This window comes from Python bivittatus, unplaced genomic scaffold, assembly GCF_059951505.1.
Source record: "Python bivittatus isolate LINGU-HERP-01145 unplaced genomic scaffold, Pbiv_v1 ctg000480_np1212, whole genome shotgun sequence".
Lineage (NCBI taxonomy): Eukaryota > Metazoa > Chordata > Lepidosauria > Squamata > Pythonidae > Python > Python bivittatus.
In genome coordinates, this window is record NW_028277075.1 from 10,523,648 (window position 1) to 10,537,636 (window position 13,989).

The 13,989-nt window shown below is 38.1% G+C and overlaps 1 protein-coding gene across 11 annotated transcripts in view; it reads right to left on the reverse strand.

Annotated features, from left to right (window-relative positions):
- Nucleotides 1-13,989, reverse strand: part of TTLL5 (tubulin tyrosine ligase like 5) — a 158,608-nt gene that overhangs the window by 37,051 nt on the left and 107,568 nt on the right. For 8 of the 11 annotated variants that reach the window (XM_088145304.1, XM_088145302.1, XM_088145307.1 and 5 more), the window contains one exon: nucleotides 1,654-1,852. The exons of the other annotated variants lie outside the window; for them this stretch is intronic. In XM_088145304.1, coding sequence (XP_088001430.1) covers nucleotides 1,654-1,852 — 199 coding nt within the window. The remainder of the gene's footprint in view (nucleotides 1-1,653; nucleotides 1,853-13,989) is intronic. 11 annotated transcript variants of the gene reach the window in all.

Below are 13,989 nucleotides of genomic sequence, written 5' to 3' on the forward strand. Positions count from 1 at the left end.
CCCTTCGCACAAGTTAACTTACAAGGTTACCCAAGCAGAGCACTATGGATGTGGTCCCCTTGGACAGACATTAAAAACATGCCTAGTATTTCTCCGTCACTAAAAGTTGGAAAAAGCTGAACATGAAAGGAGAAGCCATACGAGTAGACCTGATGGATATTATCAAACTTGGAAGTTTCTTTTTTTCTCCTTAGCAGCTTCCTTTTCAAAATGGTTTAGGAAACTACAACAGGAATTAATTTTTGGCTTTCTTCTGTACCTAATGCTCACAATTTGGGGGCAGAGGACTTCAGAACACATGCTTATAAAGCTAAGAAAATATGCTACAAAAACCATACTTTTGCACAATAGATTTAAGCGTGATACAATAAAGAAACAAAGCAATTACTGTGCCATATTTACCTACATGGAAACAAATTGCCCAGTGTTATGTTTCAGCTAAAGTTACTATGTATTACAAGAAACTACATGGGCTAGCTAAAATGAAGAGTATACTCTAGTAAATTCTCATTATTCTAGATACAGTGAAAAAAACATGCTAGTAAAAATAATTTCATGCATACTTGGCAATATGATGATATCTTTCAAGCTTTTAAGTTATAAAAACTAAAGCAAACGAATACATCAAAGTAATCAGACAGACTGCAGATATATTGGGGAAGAAAACTTATCTTTACAATAGTGATTAAGGTGTTAGAGTAGGAATGAAGAGATCCAGGTTCCAGTCTACCTTCAACAAAGAAGCCCACTAGATGACTTTGGGCCAGTCATGCTCTATCAGCCCAACTTATCTCATAGGGTTGTTGTTATGGGGAAAAATAGGAAGAGGAAATACCCTCTTGAGCTTCTGAAATGCAGAGTATAAATTCTAATAATTATAAATGCAAGAAAAAAGAAATTTGGCAGTATAGGATACAAAATCCAATACATCAATCGATACAACAATCTACAGGGCTGTAATTCTGACAGAAACCGAAGAAAATGTAGTTTGGTTATTTTAACTTTCAAACTGATCTGATCTGAGTAGAAGTAGTACATTAATGAACAGGCGATGAAGATTTCTGTAGAGAACTATCTGTCCCTATGGCCTTTTGTACCTGCTTGCCTTCTTGTGCAACCTAGCTGCTGTTAAACTTTCTTTCTCTCTTTCCCTGGTTTCTTTATATGCTAATAAAAACCTACAGGAATCTTTCAATTTGTAGGAATTTATTGCAAAATTACTGTGCAAATCAAAATACAGGTAGTCCTCGGGTTACAACCATTCATTCAGTGACCGTTCAAAGTTACAGTGGCAATGAAAAAGGAGACGTACAACCAGTCCTTGAAGTTCCAGCTGTCATAGCATCCCGTGGTCACATGATCACCATTTGCGACCTTCGCTCCCAGCTTCCCACAAGCAAAGTCAACAGGGAAGCTGGCAGGGAAGGTCACAAGTCGCTCCAGTAAGTCGCTCATACCCTCCCCCACCTGGCAGCAGCCACTCCTGACCCCGCCACACTCACGCCATGCACCGCACCTTATCTGCTTGCTTATCTGATTTGTACAAAATAACCCTGAACTTCTAATTTTTACCATATTTGGCTCAACTCTGCCTGTGATTCTTTTTGCCTATATATCCTCCAAATAATACATAGCTTCATGCATCTTAGTCACCTGATGCCGTGCTCGGCTCTGGTCCAAAAGCTGCCGTGACTGAAGCTTCTGTTGTTGGAGCTGCTGCAAGGCAAAATGGAGCTGATAGCTGCCGACGCTTGCTGGGGTCTTGGGATGCACTGGTTGGCTTCCTATCAACTTACTATGTATGCTGTTTTCTGTATCCCCTTCCCAGGCAAAGCTGTCAGATTCTAGGGTCCTGCAATGAAAACAGTTTCACTTAAACGTTTACAGTGCCAGTGTAATAAGCCTGAATACAAAGAAAAAGCATGCCCAATGATTTTTTTTTCTTGCTGGCCTGACAGTTAAGAAAATGTTGCCAGTCCTACAACAAAAAAGAACATGGCTTTCACCATATCTTGCCAATCAGAGGAAAAAAATTATATGGTGTATACTAAGAAATCTCTTGGGTAATATATCTCTTGGTTAATATGAGTGGAATAAAGAATTAGAGGTTCCTATATTGCCTAGACAATGGGAGAGTGTCTTAACTTCTCTAGCAAGATTGTCAGTGGACCTTAAACTAAGACTTGCACAACCAAAAATAATATTTAGGATTTACTGGACACCATTACATTTGAATAGAAAAAGTCTGTTGAAGACAGCATTTTGTTGGAGATGTAATAAGGATAATGCTTCTTTAAAACACATGACCTTACAATGTCCTATACTTACTAAATTCTGGGAGAAAGTACTGGATTACATAAATATGGCTGTGCGACAAAATTAAAATTTTCAGAATATTATTTTGAATTACTGTACATACCTATTACATGGAAATTGACAACTGGACAACGTAAATGGATTTGCCGTGCCCTTACTATGGCCAAAAGACTGATATGGTGGCATTGGAAGGATAAATGTATGGCCCCCTTCACTCAATGGATTGAAGACCTGATCATACTTGCCACCTATGAGCTGATTGCCTATAGACGTAGACTTTGTATGGACAAGTATAATGAAATATGGAACTCATTTATACAAAATACAGTAGGTTAAGACGAATGATAGTTATAAACATATATTAGAAATAAATATATATGTATTTGAATTATATTTACACTAGATAAGTATATATAGAATTGTAACAGTTGTAATGATATACAGTGGTGCCTCGGTCCACGAACGCTTCTGTTCACGACCAATTCGAGTCACGAACAGCCCCGTTCGCAAAATTTTGCCCCCGTTCGCGAACGCCGGATCGGGTTACGAACAGGATCCGCGGCCATTTTCCCTCCCGTGACACGTGGTCGCGGCTTCCTGTAGGGAGGGGGACTCTCCCTCCAAGCAATATCCGCCTCCCCATCCGCCTTCCTGTCCTCCACGCCAGAAGTCGCGTCGAGCAAGGTTAGCTTTCTCTCTCTTCGTGCTGTACTTTGTGTCATATTTTTGTGGTTTAAAAAAAAAAAACATATGGTTCAGAATGGATTAACCGTAATTACATTGAACCTTATGGGGAAATTTGATTTGGGACGCGATCAAAAATCAGTTGGCGACCAAATTCGGAGGGGTCAGAACGGATTAAACATATTTACATTGAACCTCATGGGAAAATTTGATTCGGTTCACAACCAATTCGGTTCGTGACCAGAGTCGCGGAACGAATTAAGTTCGTGAACCGAGGTACCACTGTACTATTTTTTGTTTTTCTTCTCACCCTTTTTTAAAGCACTTTTTATGTGTTTTATTCTTTTTTTGAGAATGTATGTATTTGCATTATAATTATTTTTGTGGGAGGTTTTTTTGTTTTGTTATTCTTTTAAAATAAAAAAAATCAATTAAAAAAGAAACCTCTTGGGTAATGGGAATTTTGTGTTTACCATATATTCCTGTTCTTTAGAAATGTAGGAAATAAGTCAGTACTTTGGAGATGCAGCCTCTCTTCTAGTCAGGAGGCATAGCCTACTGCAGCTTTGTTTGTAGTCTGTTTATTAGGGATGATTACCATGGAAGTTTAATTTTTTAATTGTATATTTTCTTGTTGTTAGCAGTTGAATGTCTTGTAAGATTTGGCAGTGTACTAAATTATAATACCCACCCAAATCCTGCCCCTCAATACCTAGAAAACTTTGGAAACTTTAGGGTAAGTAATAACATCAGCTACTACAACTTCTTATATGGTAGGAGAATATCTACCGAGAATGTATTATATTCTAGGTGGTCTCAAAAACAAGATGATTTCAACAAACATCTGTTGGGTAATCTCAAAATAGATTTGCAGGTACACAAATTGTTCTGATTCCTAGATTTTAAATTTGCTCAGCCATGCTATAGTATTCCATATTCCTGCCAGATGTTCTACCCCAACTGATCCATTTGTCTGCTGTGGGTTAGAACATGCAGGCCTATTATTGTAGAAATCATGATTTTATCCCTGACCTTGCTGCGATATAGCTTTGCTGAGGAGGTATTTCTGCAGACAAATATACATTGATGTCTTTTGGAATGTCTGAAATAGGCATTTTTATAATTCAAACCAATTGATGCTTCCTTTGTTCGTTTTAGTTATGCCATATGCCCCAATTAATCATCTTTAATACGTCTGCCCAAAAATATGGATCACCTCATGGATAACCTAGAGTGACCCTCTTTGGCAATTGTTTCTCTTCCAACCATTAATTATTCTTGATTAATTTGGGGACAATTAATATAATGATTTGTCAGGCTACCATGCAATTGTCTTAAATAATAGAAGTATGTTCCTGCATTAAATCAGTCTCAAGACATGATGTCCTGCATGCTAAAAAGTTGTGGAACCATCATTAACCTAATCAGCTTGACTAAAGGAATCTGTTCCACAGTTGAAAAAGACATGGAATACAACAGTATTTCATGCAAACTCTCCCAAAGAGCCATCTTTTGTTTTCGGAGTCACTGAGTTTTTCCCAAGTACTGTATATGAAAAATCCATAAATATCCTCCTCAGCCAAGTGTGGTTTATACACCATCTTGGCTTTGGATCATGGCTCTAGAACAAATCAAGAGAATGTCCAAGCATAGAGAGTTTATTCTCAAACCATGAATGTGATCAGAATTTTGGTGAACATCCCAAGGCTCAATATGAGCGCAAAGGGTAGATCTATGAGAATCAACTAAACTTTCTGTGGAAAGGAGAAGGAGATGAATACTGAGAGTCCAATGGATGCTAGCAAATCCTGTGATTTAATAGCTGATACTTTGGATTGGAAGTTCTCCATCCTGAAAGTCTTCTTCATAAACCTGTTTAAATATATCCAATTCTGCACAAGTCTAAAAACACTCATAATTTCCTGCACAAAGTTCCCCAAAGTGTTAAAGCTGAGCAAGTTGGAATAAGTTGTTATATCAAGTTAATGTATGTGTTTTCTTAAGTAACACGACTCTGCCAGCTATGTCACTGGCATTAATTTGGAACTTATTTTTAATTAGAGGTGTTGCAAAATAAATTACAGTAAATTCTCCTCTCTTTCACACACACACAAACATGCAAAGATCCAAATTGCAAATCCGCAATCACCCCAAGCTTCTAGATGTCTGAATGATATTCAAAAGCATTTTTAATATTTAGATGTGAACCACGTGAATATATTAGGATACCTAATATATGCTAACAAATAAAAAAGAGGATACCTGGACAGAACAATTAAGCATGTATGTATCTGGGTTATGAGGCCCCTATAAAGCTAAACTTGAGTTTGCCTCATTCATTATACTAGTATTAACATTTTTAAGAAAGAAAAGTTCTCCAAATAAACAAAAGTCTTTTCTAAAGACAAAACCACTACACCCTGCTCTCTGGAGAGGGAACCCAGCTGTGAAATACAATGTAATACATCAGTGGAAGTTTCACTGTTTTGCTTTGAAGTTTGATTTCATGAGCCTCACAGTGGCATTGCATTCTTCTAGAGCAAGCACATTTGTTCGGTGGAAAACAGGTGGTAGATTGACAGGTCTAGTATATGAAGCTGATCGTAAGACCCAGTAGCTCCTGGAATGCAATCCAATTTAAAAAGTTGTGATTCCTCCTCTTAGCCTGTGCCCTGTCACCATATGTTTTCTTGCTGCTCCGCTTTTTATTCCTTTTTAAAAACATTTTCACCAGCAGATATTTGTTTTCCAAAGGCTGATACACAAATTTAGTGGTATTAAAACTTCTAATACTAATATTAGTAACAATGTGGTTCTCTCATTGGGCCCTATCTTAATGTTCTGTCCATTCTCAAAGTCTATCAAAACACAGAATGCAAAGGAAAACTCTGGGATATTGTTAAAGTTGGTAATGTTTGCATAGATGCTATTCCTTTCTACTCTCTCAGGAAACTGTGGATCACAGAAGTCAAGTGTTCCATCAGTTCCAAGCTACAGCACCAATGTTTTTTAGTGTTAAAAACACACAATTGTTTATTCCTGTACTAAATGCTGCCAGTCTCTTATGTCTCCATTTCAGCGCAAGCTATTAAAACATCTTTGTTTCACACTTGTGAGCTAAACTGGTGGACCTTCTTTGATTTTGTTCAAAGATACTGATGTATATGTACCATTCCATACTGCTAAAGAGGAACTGGGATCTATTTAGTCATACCTAAATACACATACCTTATTATCAAATTTGTTCATTCCTTACTTTAGCCTAGACTTTATTAATCCATTTCATATCCCAAAGAGCCTTGCAGATGCTCTGATTGAGGTTCATTATAGAAATGTGAAAGCTAGAGAGGAGGGGGCAGAGAAATGGAAGAGAAAAAGAAGAAAATGATTCTGCCAGGAATGAGGAGTGTGTAAAAGCTAAGCACTCCCTAACTGAACGTTTTAAATTTTAAAGGAGTACAGTAAAGGCTGTCTTCAATTCCTGAAATCTCTTCAAGAGCAAAAATGGGAGTATAAAACTCTATTGAAAAAGAAAATAAAAAATAAAAAGAGATGTTCAGAAAGCTCTCTGGGAAAAATTGATTCAGGCCTCCAAGATCAGAGATAATACCATGTTTTGGTATATCATCTCTGACCATATGAGAGAAACTAGCCCTAAATTAGAGGTTCCAATTATGGCTTCCACATGGGAAGTTTATTACCAATCACTTTATGCTTCTGAAAGTTGTAACTCTATAATCACCAAAGATGTTCAGGAGAACCCACCATATTGGCCTCCTGTCACTCCAAATGAAATCTCCAAACTAATCGTATAACTGAAAAATGGCAAAGCCACCGGGAAAGACATCATTCCACCAGAGCTCATTAAACTATGCACTGACCGGTGGGCATGAATTCTAGCAGTTCTGTTTACAGCTATAAATCATACATTAAAAATGCCCCCTGAATGGAAACCTCTATTATTGCCCCTATATTTAGAAAGGGGGAGAGGTCCAATCCATCCAATTATGGTCCAGTTATTAAGCATTAGTAGTAAGCTCTAGACATCTTTACTGGAAATTAATGGACTGGTTGGAAGAAGAGACCATTCTTGCGGAAAAGCAACCTGGGTTCAGAATAGTGAGATCAACCATGGACCTGTGCTTGGTCCTACAACTTCTAACTGAGAAATGTATACTCCCCTCCCTCCCCCGGGCACTTCATATGTGGCTTTTATTGATTTAAAAACAGCCTTCGACTCAGTATCTAGAGAGCAACTTTGGTCAAAACTGGAGATATCTTCTATTGATAGATGCTTGTTAGCACAATGCTGCATAACAATACCTCCAAATATGACTTGACAACCAAGGACATATTTCTGATCTGGTGCCTACTTATAAGGGTGTAAAGCAAGGTTGTATTCTAGCCTGCTTATTAATTTCTATAGTAATGATATGGTGGCAAGACTCAAAAAATTAGACCATCTTCCTCCAAACCTGGCTGGTAGACCTATCACACTTCTCTTGTACGCAGCCATCATTTCTATTTCACCCATTAGTTTGAGGAGTGCCCTAAAATCAATTGTTTCCAACTGCATAGACAATTATTTAATTATTATGAAACAACAAAATTATAGTCTTTTCAAAGAAGCCTTCTAGACACAACCTGTGGTGCATCGCAGAAAAGAGCAAGGTTCTCAGGAAGGAGGGGGCACATTCCAAGAAGGGCAGAGAGATGAGAGACAACACAGTCCAGAGCAGGAGCATGGGAAGTGTAAGAGGTTTAGAATAGCCACTCCCTAGGATCTCCCAGGGTATATCCACTAGTTGCAGTAGTACAGATTTAGTCTGGCAAGATTTTGTCTATATGGTGTAAGCAGTAAAGGAATTGAACTCAATTGGACTGTTTCTCTGTTGTTCTTGGGCTGGGCCTGACACAATCATATGTGGCAAACAAATGGGAATGATATTGAATAAGTTCAGGCCTTCAAATACCTCAGAATTGTTTTTCATGCCACCCGCTCATGGAGGCTCCAAATTCAGTCCCTAAAAGAGAATGTCAGAAGTGTAGCTGCCATACTAAGATGTTTTCACATGACAGGAGGTAATGATATACCTGGTAAGCTAAAAGTATTTGAAACAAAGTAATATCACAGCTGTCCTACAGCTTCCAAAGATGTGCATATAAGTACCTAGAACCATTAGAAGCTGTACAATCAAGCTTCCTAAGGAACCTGTTTTTGGTTCCTCATTGTGTTCCTAACTCAAGTCCTTGGGCTGAAGCTGGAATGGTTCCAATTAAAACTCATGCCCAAATCGGACATGTTAGTTACTGGCTCAAATTAATTCTCAAACCAGGTTGTCTGGCTTTTTTGACTCTTCAAGACAAATTCCAGACTTCTTGGCAAAATTACTTGGTGTCACCCTAAGCCATTATGGATTATCCCCCAATATATTGATTCTAATGAGATTTGATCAAGCCAAAGCATCTTTCCAGCAACGTGCCAGAGATACGGCCCTGCAAAATGATCTTAGCAAGGCTCCACCACATATTAATTCAGTGAACCCACACAAAAGTGTTGCCCCTGCACATTACGTCTACAATGTTGTCCCCCAAAATACCAGAAGAGCTTTTACTCTTGCTCGCTGTAGTATCCTCCCCTCTGCCCTCTTGGATGGAAAGTTCAATAGTATACCAAAAGAGTTGTGGCTCTGTCCTTGCAGTGAGGGAGAAATCAAAACTATGGGTCATATTTTCCTGGGTTGCCTTTTTAATAGAAATCTATGAGACATATACATTTCTCCATGTATAACACAATACCAGGGCAGGACGGAGGCTGATTACCTTAGTCTCTTGCTAGCTGACCAGTTGGCAGGGATTTCAGACAATGTAGCCTGGTTCTGTGTTACAGCTATGATTAAATGTAAACAGCTCCTCCAAGTGAGGTGATGCTGAGCCTTGACTGGGCTTCCTTAACTCAATATATTTTCTCTTCCTTTTTTTCTTTCTTTCCTCCCCTCCCCCCCCCTTTTTTCTCTTTTCCTTTTAAATATACACATACCATTCTGTTTTATTTTGCTATTTTTTTGTTAATAACAACAGTAATAATAATATAATAATAATTTATTAAATTTATATGCTGCCTAACTCTCAGTGACTCTGGGCAGTTTACAATTGTTAAAACATTTAAAAAACAGAAAACAATACTGAAAACACAAAAACAGCACAAGACAAAGGGATAACAATGGCAGAGGGGAACAGAAAAGAAGAAAGGGACATCAGTCATTCTCTCCAGAGGCCTGGGCAAAGAGCCAAGTCTTTAAAGCCCTTCAAAATCCTAGTAGGGTAGGAGCCGTTCAAATTGGTTGGACCAAAATTGTTTTAATCCCAACAAACCCTATCAAGGCTTCAGCAAGTATTAGACTTAATATAAATTAGCATAACTTTACATTCTCATAGTGTTCTATAAATTCTAGTATTACTTATATCCTTTTATAGTTATGTATCCTAGTTGCTTATAGCATTTAAATTCACTGTAAAATTAATTAAAATTTCATAGGATTCTTTTGCATTTTAATTCCTGTACTCCATAATTTTGTTAATAAATTTATCTTTACCTTATTTTATTCTATCAATGTGACTTTTTATATTTATTTCTATTTTAGAGTAATTGTTATATTAGTTCTATGCTGGTCTATGACTGAAATAAAATTGATTGACTGACTCTGCCAGATTTCCCTCCCCATGATTTCCCTAGGCCATATTTAGTCCAGGGCCTAGAATAAAGAATATCTGTTACTGTACCAGTATTTAGACCTATTAATTGGGCAAATAATGCATACTCCTTCTTTTTCCTTTATAGCTCATGCTCCAAATTGCTATCCTTAAACCACGTGTGAAGAAACCTATGGCCCTTCAGTGCTGTTAATCTCCTAGCTAGGGCTAATGGGAAATGCACATGCAAATGGAAATCCTTATCAGGAAGACCACAAATTTCCCATACCTACCTTAAACTCTAGAAGAAGTTAATATTTTCAGCTGATTCTATGAATGCCTCAGTCTACGTCCAACAAGTCTGAGAACTTTGTAGCAAAGCAAAAATATCTGATAATTAGATTTCTGAACTCAAATATGTAGGAGAAAATCTGGCAGAACTTTCTTCCTCACTCAGGATCTATTCTAGATAGGATTCAAAGCTTCCCTTAATTTTTTTTTTTTTTTTAGAGATTAGACAGTTTTGGCAAGATGTGAAACCTCTTCATAATTAAAGATAAAAGATTTGTATCACCAATATGGTATTGTAGAAGACAACACACAGAGTGAAAACTCTGTCCTCCTCTGTAAAGCTTATGGAGGAGCCACAGAGTGATAATTATAGGAAACAATAAAGAAATTTATTTCTTACCACGGGATGTAAGGAAAAAAAAACAGCAGTTATTGCATTTCATAAGTGCTGCAATAATGTCAGGAAGATTTAGGACAAGCCTCCAAGAGGCACTAGTTATATGTTGCAGTGAATATTGTAATGAACAATTGTGTCCACTGTGACAGAATTTCCACTGGCTTTGTTTATGCACTTGAAGATCATATAACATTTTCTTTGGTAGAGCCCACACCTCCTCCAACCCAAACAATGGGGTGTGACTTCAAGCTACTGGAAAAATGATAACTAAAATAAAAACCCCAAGGGGATCGAAAGAGACTTTGTCCCTGAAAACTCAACTCACAGACATGAATTCTGCTTAAGTTATAAAAAGAAAGCCAAAGTTTCTCCAGCTATTTTGTGGGATGCACGAAGTTCAGCTTGTCAGAGATGCTGTATTATATGAAACACTATCCTTCAGCTATGAATGCATGCAGGTCCACAATTCATTTGTCGTTTTCTTAGTGCATAGCATGAAGATTACCAAGAAACTGTTCTCCTCAGTTTCAGACACCATGCATTTGGCAGGTGGGATATGAAAAGGCTGGGAGGCAGAAAAGAGGTGCTTTATTGACCACAGATTCCTGTTCTTTGGAAAAGTAGAAAAGCATTTAAAACACTGGGATATGTGTAGCTCATACAATGTGTATCATAAATCTTCAACATTAATTCATTGCCTTCAGGGTAGCCAGTATAGATAAAATGCAGTGTAAGATATAATAAAAAGACAAAACATAATAAATTTTTTAAAAATCTACTACAAAAGGATCTTGGACAGCTTGCTAGATAGCTCCTCCCATTGAAGCGGTGCTCCTGTCTACCAGAGCAAACTGGAAGGAACAAGGACTACTATATCCCCAAGAAGACAGCTATCAATGAGCCTAATTTATAGGCAAAACTAGAAAAAAACCTTAACATCTTAAAAAATGGTGAACAAGGAATGAATAGCGAAGAAGACAGAGACTCGGCATAACATTATTTGTATGTGTACCCCATAAGCACAAAGGATGAGACTGTCTTCCTACCCCTTCTTCAGATATACTTCATAAATTTTCTGATCTTGCATTTTCTTTAGTAGATTTGTATGCCACCAGACTCAGAAGGCAACTCCTGGCAATTTATATCATTAAAAGATACACAGAATAAAAAACTTAGCATTAATCAGAAAAAACACTGTAATACAATAAGCACAATAGTGACCATTCATTCTCCAAATGCTCTCCAGAACTAAGCTTGAGTAGCCTCTAGAAGGCGACAGTGAGGGTCCCAGCCTAATGTCCATAGAGAAAATATTCCATAATATGGGGGACACAACTAAGAAACATTGCCCATGGTCCCCTTGCCTAACTGGCCTTACAAGCCTGGGGGGACATTACAAAATGGCAGCATGTGCCCTGGATGGGCTGGGTGGACTGCTTCTATGTGGAGGATCAGTCCTGCAGGTACCTAGATGCCAGTTATATAGGGCTTTACAAGCTAAAATCGGCACTTTGAATTGCAACTGGAAATCTATTGGTTCCCAATGCAATGACCATAAAACAGTTTTGTGGCTAGAATAACTTTGATTCACCAATATAAGAATCACTATATTTAGCACCAATTGCACTTTCCAAGCAGCCTTCAAAGGCAGTCCAAGTAGAGCATATTGCAATAATTCAGGCAAATGGCAATAAATGCATGAATTAGTGTGGCTAGGTCCTGCTGCTCCAGTCTTGCTGTCACTACTGCACCAGTCAGAGCTGGAAAAAGACTCCCTGGCCATGGCCTCTATTTGCTATCTAGCAGTAGCTGTGAATTCAGGAGGGTCCCCAAGCTGCAAAACTCCCTTCAAGAATCATTACTGGAGCCAATAAAGATCCTTTCTGCACAGATTGTAACTCAGTCTTGCTTGGGATCAACTTACTTATTTTTATTTATTACAAATGCTTTTATGCTGTTTCAGCCATAATGACTTTAAGCAGCATACGTAATTTAGAGTACATACATTATAATAAATCAACATTAAAATTATGCAACAACAACAACAACAAAAAAACCTTTTAATACCAAGCAACCAGATGAATCTTAGGTACATTTTACAACCTCACTTCAATTTCCAAATGCATACTTAAAAAGCCATTTTTAAAAGCTTCCTGAATGTAGGAATAAGTATGTTTCATCCCATCAAGGGATGAAAACCTCTAAATACTGGTTCAAAACAACCATAGCATCAGCTGGCATTTTGTAGGACTCAACGTTCAACGTCAAGGAGGATATCTGCAGAGAGACAGAGAGAGAAGGAGAGAGGGAGAGAGAGCCAGCCTCCACCAGGAGCAATAGGTGGGATTGATATCTTGACTCATTCCTCCAATGGAGGTGCCATTTTGCTCTCCCAGATTAAACTGGAAAAGCAAAAGCAATGCCTTTAGTGTTAAAGTGAAACATGGCTGATGCTAGACCAAAGGATAGCACCATGGACTGTAAATGGCAACACCTGTAAAGGAAGCTGAAATAATCCTTTTGCCGAGTTCTTAGAGAAATGTGGAGACATGCCCTGAGTGAGTTTGCTGGATGCTACAAAATCCAATTTCTGTATGGAAATAATGGATTTCACCATTTCCATTCTGAAGCAATTCTTGCTAAGAGGTTTAATAAGCTATCCTAGATCCATGATTGTTTTTATGTCTCTATGTTTCTTGGGAGACAAGGAAAATATTGATCAGATTAAATTTGTTAAAAATGTGGGATTGGCGTAAGCCTTTGAATTGCTAAGTGTTGAACTGCAGACATGAAGATTTTATGCTTTGCTTGATTTCCACTTATATCTTGGCTTACCCCAAAAAACATCCTGTTCCCCCCTCCACCTTTGTGGGATTTTCCATATGAAGATCTCATTCTGGAACAGCTTTTCAACGTATAATCTATTCCAGAAGAGAGTTAGGAATAAGTAAAATCAGCACCCTTGCAGAGAAATGCCATGGCTCTACCAGCCCTACTGAGGAAAGGAGCTGGAATGATAGCAATCTCCATCCCTCCTTTCCTTCTCTTTCAGCTACAACAATATATGGAGGAAACAGGGAATAAAGGTGGGAATATGTGTGAGCCCACAGTTCAGCTAGACCAAAGGCACACTTTTTTCTCTTGCAGAAGTCGTTGAAACAAGTTTAGCTCTGACACCTGTTCCAAAGGGAAGCACTACCAAAAGAAATGCCGTCTAGGAGTCTAGGGAAAACAATCTCATAACAGACTCCTCTATCAGAAATTTAGCCTGAAGTAGTTAAGCAGAACTGAGTGTGGGGATCTAGAACAGAATACTGGCACACATGATCTAGTGTCAAATATGTGCTGGCAACACTGGATCAATGGTTTGAAATAATAGAGGAAGTGAAACATTAGAAGGGAAACCTAAAGGCAGTCTGATTAAATGATTTCAGCATTTATTTCTAAACTACACATGAATCTGAGGAATCTGAGATTAAGCTGCTAACTTAATGTCAGCCAGCAGCTAGAGCTCAGGATCAGAAGAATGAAGAGGTTCAGGGGAGTTTTGTAGGGTAATAAACAAGCTGACCTCAGACCATGTCTAAAGGATATACACCAAGTTAACA